At 38.6% G+C, this 14,930-nt stretch overlaps 1 protein-coding gene across 2 annotated transcripts in view; it reads left to right on the top strand.

Moving 5' to 3' along the window:
• KIF13B (kinesin family member 13B) overlaps positions 1-14,930 on the top strand; it is a 187,670-nt gene that overhangs the window by 84,902 nt on the left and 87,838 nt on the right. For both annotated transcript variants that reach the window (XM_030879140.2, XM_030879138.2), the window contains exons 11-13: positions 2,582-2,794; positions 4,376-4,486; positions 9,694-9,828. In XM_030879140.2, the coding sequence (XP_030735000.2) occupies positions 2,582-2,794; positions 4,376-4,486; positions 9,694-9,828 (459 nt within the window). The remainder of the gene's footprint in view (positions 1-2,581; positions 2,795-4,375; positions 4,487-9,693; positions 9,829-14,930) is intronic.

The following is a 14,930-nucleotide window of genomic DNA, read 5'->3' as shown; positions in this document are numbered from 1 at the left end:
GTTGCTGTTTCCTTTTTGCTGATGGCATGAGGCCATTTTTGAATATGAGCATATTGTTGCTCATGCACAAGGGCTTTTAAAATGTCAAGTATTAAAAAAAAAATTTCAAGTATTTGTTGTTTGCCAGGTTTCCTTTTCTCAGCACAAATTGAAGCACAGTATGCATGCTTTTCTCCTGTGGTAGTTATTGTTACGAATCCCCTTCTACCCAACCGCATTTGCTCTTCCTGTGGGCTAAGAGAATGCAGTGGTTCTGGAAGGGCAGCAGTGCACCACGGCACTGCTTGTGAACTGAATTCCAGCCTGAGATGTAATTCCTGTGATCTTGATATATGACATTTGAATTCCATTAACGTGCATGGGATTCTTCTTGACATCTTTCTGGAAGTTGCCAAAGCTGGGCACCAGCAATGTGAGATCAGTGTCTGGAAGTAGAGTGAAGCAAGCAGTCATCCAGACTTTGCAGAAATTGCCTTTGCTTCCTAAAGCCCAGATTACTTTCATTTCCTCCCTTTTCATGCATCGAAGAGTTATTTCCTTCAATGATATAATTATCTTAGCTGTGTTTTCTGTGGAAAACCAAAATTTTAGTAATGGATGAATAAGGGGACGTACTGTTTGTGATTATATTGGACTGTTAGCAACACCTAGGGAACAATTTTGTTTCTGGCACTAGGACAGAACTATTTGGAAAGGCTTCAGGTCTGAACTCTCTCTGTTGCCAGGTGTTATTTTGTTACTGTGCTATCGTGGGTAGCTGTGAGGGAGTGGAAATCATATTGGACTGGAAGGTAGAATACAACTGGGCAGGAATGTTTTCACTTCACTAGTTCTGGATCTGTAGGCAAGGTATTTAACCTCCTTTGTCAGAACAAACCTCTGGTTTTTCATCAGTAAAATGGGGATACTAATACTCTAATTCACAAAAGGCTGAGGACTGAATAATCTCTGCACAAAGGTGTATAAATCACGGGTGGTTCAAGCAAATTTTAGAAATATTGATAACGGAAAACATTTCTATCTTCAAAAGTAAGAATTTTGTATTGGTTAATGCAGCCCAAAGATAGAGTTGGCTTTCTTGTGATCTAATGAATTCCTCATTAGTGGCCAGCCTGAGTGTTCTCTCTAATATTGTGAGTCTATAATTCAGTGATACTTTACTACTGAAAGGGGGCATTGAGTCTAGTCTTCTGGGTAACTCTCATCCTGAGATAGAGTAGTGGGAGTTATCTATGGCTGTGCAGCAGATTACCCTGAAAACTCAGTAGCTGGGAGCAGCCATCATTTGTTACCTCAGAGTTTCTCTGGGTCAGGATTCCAGGTGCAGCCTGAGTGTTCTGGGTGGGGTCTCTCCCGTGGCTGCAGTGCAGGCGTCATCTGGGGCTGCAGTCCTTGCCGGGCTGCTGAGGTTGGATCTGCTCACCTGAGTGCTTGTGGGCAGGCGTCAGAAGATGTGTTTCCAAACTCACTCCTGAGGTCTCTTCCTCGGGCTGCCTCATCTCATGGCAGTGGTTTCCCTGAGTGAGAGAAAACACCCACAACAGAAGCCAGTCTTTTATAATCTAATCTCAGATGTGGCAAGCCATCAGTTCTGTGTTCTCTTCCTTAGAGGCAGATCAGAAAGTCCCGCCCACACTCAGGGAAGGGGAAGACATGGTGGTGTGAATTCCAGGAGGCGTAGATCTCTGGGGGCCGTCTCAGAGGCCGCCTGCGCAGCTGGATTTCATGCAGCCTTTGTGTGGCGAAGCGGCGTGGGGTAGACTTGACTTCCCAAGTCCTGTTTTGTAATCCTGAGTTATATCTAGTTATTTTTTAATGTTCTCAAGGGGAAGTCGTTTTTTGAATTTGTTGAAGCCCATCCTAAAGTCCCTTTAGCGGTTTTCTCTAATGGAGATGAATGTCTTTTTTTCATCACCCTTATCTGAACTCTAGAAGCGGTTGTATAGAACTTGAAGCCTGTTTCAGTAGTTTTTGAAGTGCTGTCAGATGGAATACGATGAAGTACCTTCAATGTATCTTTTGTTTTCTAAGACCATAATTGTACCTTATGTTTTAAAAATTTACAAGGTGCTTGATAGCATTATAACAGCACCACTTTCTGAGCTATTATTCAGGCTTCACAGAGACTCCAGGTACATGGCGTTATGGAGTAGATTGTAGGTAATCACTCTTTGATCAAATACTGTTACGACTGTTCAGTCTTCTCAGGGAGATTTTGTAGGCACTTAAGAAAGCATCCTTTTTTATTCTGAGCAGTCTGCTGACTTATGGTATCACGTTGCCTGTTAAAAGAGGACAAATTGACTTAGAATTAATTTTTATTAAACTGAAATAAGTGTGGGCTTCATTGTATTTCCCAGTTCTTTCTCAAAAACCAAAGCTCCCTTTTGCAGAAAAGTAGCTTTTGCCAGCGAAGAAAGAGCATGGGACTGGGAGCCAGTATACCTGTACTTAAGTCCTGGCTTTGTCCTTCAATCTGTGTTTGACCTTGGGACATTATCTCATCATATGGGGCTTCAGCGTTCCCATATGATGTTTTCTTCCAACTTTAAAATGGTATTCACGTTCTTTTCTTCTCCAGGACAGTCTTGGGGGTAACAGCAAGACAGCCATGGTAGCTACTGTGAGTCCGGCCGCTGACAACTATGACGAAACCCTTTCAACCCTGCGGTATGCAGATCGTGCCAAGAACATCGTGAACCACGCTGTGGTGAACGAGGATCCCAATGCACGGATTATCCGGGACCTCCGAGAAGAAGTAGAAAAACTCCGAGAGCAGCTAACCAAAGCAGAGGTATGAGGCACAGCCGAGCAGCATTATGGGTCTAGGAAAATCCAGTAAAGCTAGAACTTGACTTTTCTTCCCCCAGGGCCATAAGTGATGAGTAGAGTTTTTGAATTTCCTATAGGAAGAGAAATTTGAGATGAGTAATAAAGGAGGACAGATAAGTTGTCATAGTTGAAATTTAGATAGTTTTTACAGGTGTTAAAGGATTGAATAGGAGAGAATAAGGGGAATTGAGAAAATGTTTCTTTCCACAGTATAGGCAGCCGACGAGAAAAGAGGTACAGTAGAATAGGGTAGAGAAAGAGAGATGCTTGAAACAAAAATAGATACAACTTAATACTAGTGCAGCAAATGGTGGTGAACGTGCATAGGCTAATTAGAAGAGGAATCAAACAGATTTGTGTTGTATCAGATGTTCACAGGTTGAAGTCCAAACAGAAATCCTAAGGAGGTCTTGCACACCATAATAAGCTAGTTTTTCCATGTTATGGGTTAATTATGTTCATAGGAAAAAATATAGCAGAAGTAGCCATCTGTTTAAAACTGCCCTGTTTCACTATCCTTTGTACATTCTATAGTGTATGATGTTTATGTTCCATTACTGAATTTAAAACCTACACAATTCTAACCAAAAATCTTTTTTATTAATTTTTAAAGATTTATTTTAAAAAATTTATTTTATTGAAGTATAGTTGATTTACAGTGTTGTGTCAATTTCTGCTGTGCAGCACAGTGATTCAGTTGTATACATATTCTTTTTCATATTCTTTTCCATTATGGTTTATTACAGGATATCGAATATAGTTCCCTGTGTTATTCAGTAGGACCTTTTTGTTTATCCATTCTATACGTAATATTTTCAAATGCTTATCCTTTTATCAAAAGTGGGATGAAATGTCAGATTCAAGATCCCTACTTTAACTAGCATTTCTGTTCCCATTATTTCCAGGCACTGTGCGATTCTTTCTTGGGCCTGAGGCCGTAGCCCTCTTCTCATGACCTGTTTTCTGGTAGTACAACAGTAAATTACATGGTCAAAACAATTATCTTGATTGTATTTTTGCCTGTTGAATCCTATCCTGTTTTTACAGGAATAATTTTACAGTTCATCAAGATTCTTTGAAAGTTTGTTTCTGTCTTCCTGGTATCAATAACACCGTCCAGTTTTCAACATGTGCAAATTTAGTCTGCATATACTTGAAGAAATACCCAAAGTCATCAATTAAGAGTAGAATGAGTCACACATATGAGTCTAGACCTATTGAGATTTAAAAAAATAAGCCCTTGGTAGCTTGAACTTTTTATCTCCCTAAATGTAATTAGATCTCATAGTAACAACAGGTTAGAGAAAAATGAAAAGGTTAAGTCTTCTTTCAAACCCACTGGATAACTAGGTGAGTCTGTGGGACCCACACAGTCTGGATGCTGTGGGTCAGTGACAGTCCTTGTGTCTTAGGCAGGTCAGGGACCCCAGTGAGCTGTAGAGCTAAGAAGAGTCAGGTGGTTCCTCTTGTCCTCCTGGATTTAGCGAATTCTTTTTTCAGGGCATTGTACAGACGTTTCATGAAATAAACATTTTGCTTGTAGGCAATGAAATCTCCAGAGCTGAAAGACCGGCTGGAAGAATCAGAGAAGCTAATCCAGGAAATGACTGTGACCTGGGAGGAGAAATTAAGGAAAACCGAGGAGATTGCCCAGGTTTGTGCTTCCTGCTTAAGGAGAGAGAAACGTCGTGGTAGTTTGCGCAGTGCAACTCGGAGCCTGTTTCTGATTTCTTTTTGATTTTTAGCTTTGAAGATGGCAAATCTAGCAGATTAAGATTTAAATAAGATCTAAATCCAGGAGTCTGTACTTTACAAAGTTCATTTGAAGGATAAAGACATAATTACAATTAATTGTTCATTATGTAAGAAATATATTTTTAGTGTCATAAAATTTTTTAAATGATATAACTAGCCATTGGCTCTGAACACCCAGTTCTGTTAAGTGCTTTGCAAACATAAGGAACTTACCCAACTTCAAAATTATTAGTAGTAGATATTTAGGCTATGAGCGTCTTGCTTCCATATGACAACTCAGTAAAAGTAATATGAAATACCTAAATCTGAGGTGACTGTCTCTTATTTTTAGACCATTAAATATAAAGTAGTGAAATCTTCCAGTGGGTGCATTAGCATTTGGAAAAAATCCTAAAATGTCCAACTGTGTGCCTAGTAAAGGGTTTACTCTGTGACTTTCCTCTTAGATGCTTATTCAGCCTCTGTTTTAGAAATATATATGGTAATGTGGAGGTCAGTACCACACTGAGCAATCTTCTCATGATTGGATAACTCTGATGGTAGATTGAACTGAAATCTTTTATTCTTCCATTTCTGTTCATTGGCCTTAGTTTGTTCTTCCAAGGCTAAGAGAATAAGTGTCCCACTTGTATGTAGTAACTAATAATAACAGTAATAACCAATACTTATTGGGTACATGTACATATTGGGTCCTATGCTAAGCACATCTAAATATACAGCATTTTATTTAATCCTCCCAATAGCCCTGCAAGATAGGATCTGTTATCACCCAGATATTGAAAGTCACCTCTACCTCTTCCCCTCCTTTTCTAAAATTAAAAATTTCTTGTGTTTTCAACTGTTCTGTGTATTAACAAAATAGAACTTGCTACTTCTTTTGTTACCCAGTAGATTCCATCTTTCAATGTGCTGTCCAGAATCAATCGATGCATCAGATGTTGTAGGACAGTACTATTATTATGTAGCATAAGGTGGATGTTAGATTTATATTAGTGCAGACTAGGATTTAAGTTGATTTTTAAACATTTTTATTACAGTCCTTTTCAAAATAAATAAAAATATGAGTGTCATAAATCCACACGTACCCATTACCCAATTTCATTAAAGACCAACATAAGACCAGTCTTGTTTTATCTGTATCCCTGCACTGGGTTATTTTAAAGCATGTCCCTCAGATTACAGAGAAGAGAATACACCAATATATAAACTTTACTTCTCATTACATATTACACTTGCTGTTTTTCATAAATTAAATTATTATTTAATAGAATTAATTCTAATTATCATTCAATTTGGAACTAATTTATGTGAGCATTTTTGGGCTACTCTGAAAATAAAACATTGACTTTGAAGTGCTATTGTACTTGGGTTGCTTTGCTCTGATACGAAGCAGGGTAGGTCTAAGTGAGAGTGTAGTGCTGATGCAGCTTATCTGTAGCATCTTTCCTCACCTAACTGTCCTCTGTCTTGGTCATATGCCCCTTTTGAGGACAGCCTGATTTTATCCAACACCTCATTTAACACCTTATCTTTCCAAGCCCCCAGGCTTCAGTGCTGCTGAGCTTTCTTCTCCTCTCTCGCTGGTCTATTGGTCATTGACCTCTTTGCAGTACAGACTGGCATTTCCTAAAATGTATTCCTGGCAGTATAGCCACAGACTGTTAATAAGTCTTAACAGACTGTTAATAGCCACAGACTGTTAATAAGGGAAAAAAATGGTTCATGATCAGATAACTTTGAGGAAACCTAGGTGAACTCAGCCAAATGGATTTCTTTTTTGAAGAGCTCTTTGGGAGTCTGTTCTAAGTCAGCCAGACTCTCAAAGTCCTCTGGGTTCTGTGGCATCTTCCTCTAGTATGCCCGCCCCCAGAGATTGTCCCTGCCAGTGAACCCTGTGGAAGCTGTCTGTACCCTTTTGACCCTTAAATCATGAGTACTTTATTTACTATTCAGTTTTTTGTGTGTACTTTTATTACCTAATGAGTTTGTAAAGTTCTCAAGAAAAAAGGCTGTATCTCTTAATTTTTGAAACTATGTGCTCAGTAGTATTTTTGAGTAAACAGTCAGAACTCAAGTTGACTAATTTCTCAGCCCAGTGGCATATCTTTGATACCAAATTCTCTTATTTTCATCTTTTATGTTCTCAGTAAAGAAATGTACACTTACGTGAGATAGATCAAGCGTTAGCAAACTAAGCCCTTGGGCAAAAACCCGGCCTGCCACTTCTTTTCATGGTTTTATTGGAATGTGCCATGCTCATATGTTTTTGTATTATTTATGGCTTCACAGTTGAATAGCTGTGACAGAGACCATAGGACCCAGATGACTAAAATATTTACTGTTTGACATTTTATAGAAAAAGTTAACTAATCTCTGATATCAGAAGCAATATTTAGTAAATGTAACTATATTTTATCATACAATACTTGTTTATTCTTTGAACTGATTCCTAGATGTTGCAAACTTTTGTTGTTTTTTAATGATTAAAACTTCAAAATTTTTGGCGGCAGATGTAGCAACGAATTGACAGTTTTTCAACGCTGTGCCCTTTGGTTTAAACAAAAATTTTGTGGTATTTCTACCATTATAAAATCTCAAACGACAGGAAAACGCTTAAGGAAGTAGGATAAAACAGTAGTTTACTCTAACTGCTAACTTAGACAATTATTCATTTATGTTCCTTTCTCTGGCATAGATTTGCTCAATGACCTTGGGCAAACCTATATTCAGTGACATTCATTCCATATTCAATTATCAATATTGAGCAAAAGTCAGAGAGTTATTATTGGAGAGTGTGGGGATGGTTGGAAGTCAGTCAGTCTGGCCATTCATTATAGGGCTTTGAATGTCAAACTAAAATTCTTAGATTTCAGCAGTAGGAGCTAGAAAGATTTTGATTTATCTGTTAAAACATTTACTATATGCTATGTACTATGTAAGTATATCCTGGCTGTTTTATATACATTATCTCATTTAGATCCTGTCTTCTCCCTTACTCTGAGTGGCTTTACCTTTGTTAAGTCATATAGTCTTTTTCAGGCTTGCCTTTGCCTCTGTATGAATTAAAATTTTGCCACTAGATGACAGTAACCAAACTTCTTCTAAATCTTTTAATTATTTCCATAGTGAAAATTACTAGAGTCCTAATAAGAATATAAGTAGAAGAAACTATTGTATTACAAAAGTAGTATTTACTTATAGAAAATACAGAAAGATTATTATGAAGAAAATTTAATTGAACAGATCCAGTCATCCAAAGAAAACTACTGTTAATATCTCTGTGGTTTCTTCCACGTTTTCCCAGTGCACAGATTAATATACTAGTTATACCCTACATTTTAAATTTAATATTAGTTCATGAACATCTACCCACTTCATTCGTAGTTTACAAAAAAAAGACATTTTTACAGAGAAATGTTTCTTCTCATTATTGGAATAATTCTTTAATTACACCAATATCCCTTTGTAAAAGACCTTTCCCTCAGTAAGGGACCATACAAGATATATTAGAATTGCTTTCTTCATTTTAGGAACATGGTTCTTTATCAAGGATAATCATTACTTAGAATTGAGTGCTGAAAACTAACGGCTAGTGCTAAACCACTCAGCACTTCTGAAAGAACCCAGTAATGTTTGTTAGAGAAGAGACTCAATTCAAAGGCCCAGAACCAAAATATCCCCTTCAGTATGTTTGTAATAGTATCATTCTAGGGGTGATTGACTGGGTTGCAGTGGCTGTATAAATTAGGATGTGTGCCTAGAAATAGCAAAATTCTAAGGCTGCAATTTAACTATACTGCAGACTTACTGTGTGGCCCTAGTTAAGTGACTTAGTTTGTGTTGTCTTTCCTCAGAATCAGAGGTTCTTGATGACTCATCACTATTCGCTATTTATACATAGTTAAAGACACCCTGCTCTGCCCCGATTCGGTTGCAGGATTCATGCGTATCTCCCTAGGTGCACGTGTGTGTATGTTGCATGTACTCACAGATCGGTAGGCACGAAAAGGAAAGTTTCATGTTCTTATGAAAATAGGGCTTTACTGAATATGCTGATTTTATTTTGATAAATTCACGACAGCGACGATTTGAGTGCTCTTCTGTGTTATGCACTGTGCTAGGTGCTAGGAATACACAGTGGAGAGATAGGGTCCCTGCCCTCACAGAGAAACGGTCGAGTAAAAAGTTACCAAGTTTGAGAACAGGTGTGCTCCAGATAGGAGGAATAGGTGTAAAACTCTTAAGCTAGAGAGAGCATTCTTAGACTTTGAGGGCCCTGGAAGATGTTCCACTAACTGCGTACAGGCTTTGAGAGTAGGGGTGACAAGATGTGATGATGGTGAGTAAATGGGCCAGATTGAAGGGCCTTGTGGGCTTGGTTGAGGGAGTTTGGCCTTTATCCCTGCTGGAGACCCACTGAGGATATCAAGCAGCAGAGTGTATTAAATACTTGGCTTTTCAGAAAGATCACAGTTGAGTAAAACACACTTATATTTGCTCACATATACAGAATTAAACGTGAAAGGTGAATTCAGGATGTTAGATATTTTCAAGAATGAAAAATGAGAACTTAGTATATTTGGTTGCTGTTTGTAATGGCTTTATTTTATTTATTTAAAAAAATTTATTTATTTATGGCTGTGTCGGGTCTTCGTTTCTGTGCGAGGGCTTTCTCTAGTTGCGGCGTGCGGGGGCCACTCTTGATCACGGTGCGTGGGCCTCTCGCTATCGCGGCCTCTCGTTGCGGAGCACAGGCTCCAGATGCGCAGGCTCAGTAGTTGTGGCGCACGGGCTTAGTTGCTCCGCGGCATGTGGGATCTTCCCAGACCATGGCTTGAACCCGTGTCCCCTGCATTAGCAGACAGATTCTCAACCACTGCGCCACAAGGGAAGCCCGCATGGCTTTATTTTTGAAATTAAAAAATTTTACCTAACAAAGCAACATTATAGTTTAGAAAGAGAACAAATGCAGTAACCTATATAACACCATGTCCTAAGTAACATATTTGAGTTATAAAGTTATTTAATAATTACTATAATATATGACTTTTTATATCTTGCTGCCTCAATAGCTGTGGAATTAATACTTCTCTAATGCCTTTACAGGAGCGGCAGAAACAGCTTGAGAGTCTTGGAATATCTCTTCAATCTTCTGGAATTAAAGTTGGGGATGATAAATGTTTCCTCGTTAATCTCAACGCTGATCCTGCTCTGAATGAACTTCTGGTTTACTACTTAAAGGTGAAGTAGTAGGCTTTTCTACTGTTTCCTACCACAGAATAGAGCAGTATTCCACAGTATTTTTTTTTATACTTGGAGAACCATACATATTCAGAAATATGAGTTAGCAAATTGTTTTTATTTGATTAAGCTGGAGTATAGGAAAATCTTGAGTTTCTGAGATCAATTTCTCTTTGTAGTCTTTGAGTGATGTCATTCGACGAGTAAATATGAAAGATGATATTCTGATATTATTTCCAACAAGTTAAGTAGCTTAACTTCTATCATTTAATATGATTAAACCAGGGAGTTAAGTAGATAACTTTAAAGCTTACACAGTGACTTTTAAACTAAACGGTTTCATCGGTAGACTAAAGCTTTTGTGATTTCTATGAAGCACAGCTTTTGGTGAGTGGTTTCTTAGCTTACAGAGGAAATGTTTAAAGAAAGTTATTAGGACCACTTGATTTGAAATTTGTGTTTCCAGTAACTCTTAGGAAAATTAAAAATTTTGGATTATCAACTTATAAAAAAAGAGAGTAAGTCACTTAGGGACTGAGAGGGTCAGAGTATGGAGCAGAAAAAACCAGATATACATTGAAATCTATATACATTGTATATATGTATATACTCATATACATTGAAACCTATAGTTTGTGGGATGTATCAGGAAGACAAGAGACAACTTTAGGATGAGCATGATATCAGACACTATATAAATTATAAGGAGTTTGCCAAAATTACCTTTGCCAACCCTAGAGCATAAATGAGTTACATAATGGACTATATGACTCTGACATATGGTTAATGAATATTTAGGAGGAAGATTTTTCCCCTCATAGTATAGGAACTATCTATGTGGGTTTAACTAAGTTAGTGACTAGGACAGTAAAGACATGAGCTGGTACAGTTGGAAGCAGCTTTAAAATTAGAGAATTGTGTCGTTTCACTTCTAAAGAGACTGAAGAATTCGCGACACGTTGGCTGGTTTCCCAGTTTTGATCAAAGGTATCTGGGGTAATTGCTTTGTGATATTTTGATAAGGCCCTGTTATTCATAAGTATCTTATACCATGTTTTATTACACTGTGAGTTAAATTGTGTGTTGGTTGCATATAATCGTGTGCACACTCAGGTGCTGTGTGTAGTGGGAGCAGTGCTGGCGTAGGAGGGAGATGCCCTCAGTTTCTAGTCCAGCACCACTGCTTGGCAGATGTTTGCTCTCAAGTCCTTTGCCCCCCACAGTCTACAGATTCTTCCTCTATAAATGGAAGTTTTCTCTGTCCGGCTACCTCACAGGGTTCCTGGAGGATTAAATGGGATTTGACATATAGAAGCACTTTATAAACAGAAGCACTATCCACATATAAATTATTCCACATACCATTTTCTCATTTGATACTCTGGTACCTTATTATATTATCCTTGTCCTTTGAAAAAAATGACATATTAGCACATCTCTTGCTGTGCTTCTAACAATGCTGGCAGCTTTTTGTGTTAGAATTTCAGCTGTAGATATTCATATGCTTTAGGAGAGATGCAGTATTAGAATAGGAGTTAAATATTCTGCCCTTTTAGTTTTCAGAACTGTGAGTTCTTTTTCTTTCTGATGTGATGAAGTTCAAATTGGAGCACAAAACACATACACCCAACAAGAAAAAAAGCCTGATTCATATCTGTTCCTTAACTAAAAACTTACACAAAGAAAACTATTTAAAGACTTTTGGAGAGCAGTTAAAATATTTCTGGTCATCTTGTATGGAGGTGTTGGGATTCTGTTTCAGACTGTGTGGTCAACCCTGTTTTGGCAGAGTTTGAGGCAGTGTTGGTTCTTCACTGCCCAAGCTAAACCCATGACAAAAGTTATATTCATGACAAAGCATATTCAAAAGGATGATCTCAGTCCAAGAACAGTTTTTGCTTCAGTAAAGTGATACCATGATGTGGGTTGGAGGAATTTAGAGGCCGAGCGTTTTTTATTTCTTTGCTTTCAAATTTTCAAGCTGGTTTACATGCTGGACAGATGACCTCATGTCAGTGGGTGACTTTGAGCACCCCATGTATAAAATGAGGCCCCTGGATTAAATTACCTCTAGCACTCTTTCTAGTTCCAGGTTTTGAATGGTTCTCTTCTAGAATAGAATCCTCCATTTATTTGTTCTGTCTGGAACTTGCAGAAGCGAAGTATGGTGGCCAAACCATAGGTAGAATGTAATTCACAAGGTAATTTTGCATCTAATTTGCAGAGCCAGGCAGCTCTTGCTTTGCATGGTTCCAACATACACAAATTCCAGTTAACGTGAGTTAGTAAATAATGTTGACGTTGCAGGCATTCATGAGCTTCTAGATGTGCAGCCAGAGGAAGTTAGTGAAGGTGAACTTACCGATGTGAATAATGAAAGTGGTTGTGATGAGAAGACTGCAGATGTCTCAAAGGGAGTGACACCAGAAAGCACTTCACATGAGAGGAGCTCTTGGAGATACTTTGCAACATTGAAAGCACAAAGGATAAAATGGTAGAAGCTTAGAAAGGAGTATGACAGTTTGCCAAGGTGTGGAAAATATGCTCACTGCATGCTGTAAGATATATGTTGAGAAGAAGGCAAGCACTGTTCTAACTACTCTCGGTACATACGCTTTTAACAAAGAAAAAACTGCTTTAAATTTCTATGTTTCTAATGTTCTAAATGACAGTGTACTAAATAAATACTAGTTTAACTGGTTTTTCATTTTCCTATACATTGTAACAGTAAGAGATTTCTTCATGTTTTTACGGACAGTTTTAAATGTCACAGAATTATTGCAGTTTTCCCCAATGTTTATTAAGATCTCCTTGCTAAATTATTTTTATAGTCCTGCGCTCTTGTGCAAAGCGAGGCCTGCCTGCAGTTCTGAAGTTGACTTGGAGATTTATTTATATTTTAAAAAATTTGTTATTTTTAAAATTTTTGTACAAGTTTTAAAGGTTACAGTCCATTTAGAGTTATCACAGAATGTTGGCTATATTTCCCGTGTTGTAGATAGGCTACATTTTTGTAGCCTATCTTACACCCAATAGTTTGTACCTCCCTACCATATCACCTCTCCCCACTGGTAACCACTAGTGTGTTCTCTATATCTGTGAGTCTGCTTCTTTTTCATTATATGCATTAGTTGGTTATATTTTTTAGATTCCACATGTAAGTGATACCATATAGTGTTTGTCTTTGTCTGGCTTATTTTCACTTAGCATAATGCCCTCCGAGTCTATCCGTGTTGCTGCAAATGGCAAAATTTTATTCCTTTTTTCTTTTTATGGCTGAGTAGTATTCCATTCCATTCCACGTCTTCTTTATCTATTCATCTGTTGATGGACACTTAGGTTGCTTCCGTATCTTGGCAACTGTAAATAATGCTGCTATGAACATTGGGGTGCATGTATCTTTTGGGGTATATACCCAGGAGTAGAATTGCTGGGTAGTTCTGTTTTTAGTTTTTTTGAGAGACTTGTAGATTTATACCAGCATAAGCCAAGGTTCTAGAGGGAAGAGCTGCTCCCCTCACCTTAAATATGTTATGCTAGTAATACACTTTTATTTCTAAAAAGTCTAATAAGAACATATTAGAAAAAGAAAGGGGCATTAGTGCCCAAATTTCAACAGCCAGAGAAGACCACAGTTAATATTTAATATTTTTATCTGTATCTTCTGGATCTATTCCTGTGTGTGTATATTTATAGTGATACGTATTTTTTAATTACAGAAATAGGATTACAGTATGATTAATTCCAGTCACACCTTTGAATTCTCCACCGAATCGTTCAGGAAAGCTATTTTGCTTGTGCAGTTCTGGATCTACTCTTTTCACAAGTCAGCTACTCATGGCTGGGGAAGCAAGGGTGATTCTGAAGGACTTGGGGCAAATTATCACACACACACTTGATCAGGATCTGTACCAGTGATTCCGCAGCAGCGTCAAAGCACACGTACGTAGGGAACAGTCCTAGGGGGAGCGTAGCTCCCGTTGGCAGTAAGTTGCCTGCCAGCATTCAGTCAGTGGAGGGAGGCGATCAGCAGAATGGCAGGGCCACAGCCATTCCGCGTTGATAGAGCTGTGGGCCAGGCTTCAAGGGGCCCAGGACGAATAAGACAGCGGTGTGGCTGTGAGACGTGCCTGGTTGGAGGCAGTTTGACTCACCTAGAGTAATATTTGAATTTGTAAAAGACAGAAAGGTACCTTTCCTTCCTTCCTCACCTCCGTTCCTGCAAGGCTGTCTTGAGTCCTGGTTCTGTGAAGCCAGGGCGATTTCGTTTATTAAGGGCTATTGGTTATTTACATATGTAAAGAGCAACGAATACGTCTCTGCTTATTGCCCCGGTACTTGCTGCAATCTTGGAATGCAGCAGTCGGAGCTGATTCTACACTCAAACTCCAATCCAGGGGGTAATTCAGAGCTTTTCTCCACCTCCACCCCCAAGGACAAAAAGGATTCCAAAGTCACAATAAGGACTCCAGCTAGAATTTCTCATGGGGAGAGGAAAGGGATTATAATAGAAATGGCCTAAGCCAAGTGCTTTGGGGATCTTTTCTTCTTTTTTATGTGATCTTGGGCTCTTTTTCTCTTCAGACTCTTTTTTTTTTTTTTTCTTTTGGAACTTCTCTGCACCTTGTAGTTGGTGTTGTTAGAGAGGGAAGAAGTGGGGAATGGAGACCGACATGGAACACATTCGTTAGGCCTGCTACTGAATGTCACTGAAGCATTACTTGTAGTTTACACCTGATCAAGCCCTGTTCTCCAGCTTAGGGAAGTGTGGGATTGGCCAAGAAGCCTCGGCCAAGATCAAGGAGCAGACATTTGCCGGGAATGCCCTCTCTGTGTATTGTATATACTCCTTGAGGACTGAACGGGATGCCATGGCACAGTTCTGAGCCCGGCTCTTTGTTTCCTTGGAAACACTGCTGCAGCATACTTGAGAGAAGAAACCCGCAGAAAAGGGAAAATGAAAATAATAGAAGGGAAGAGGCCTTTTTCTGAGGTTGAGATCCCAGAAGAGATGGGAATTGGAACCCAGAGTATAATTAGGAGGGATATCAGCAAAGAAGAGGAGAAAATTGTCTTCCTGAGTCTGAAGGGAATTGATTGTT

The sequence above is a fragment of the Globicephala melas genome, chromosome 6 (genome assembly GCF_963455315.2).
Source record: "Globicephala melas chromosome 6, mGloMel1.2, whole genome shotgun sequence".
NCBI lineage: Eukaryota > Metazoa > Chordata > Mammalia > Artiodactyla > Delphinidae > Globicephala > Globicephala melas.
This window is presented reverse-complemented; position numbering and strand designations above follow the sequence as displayed.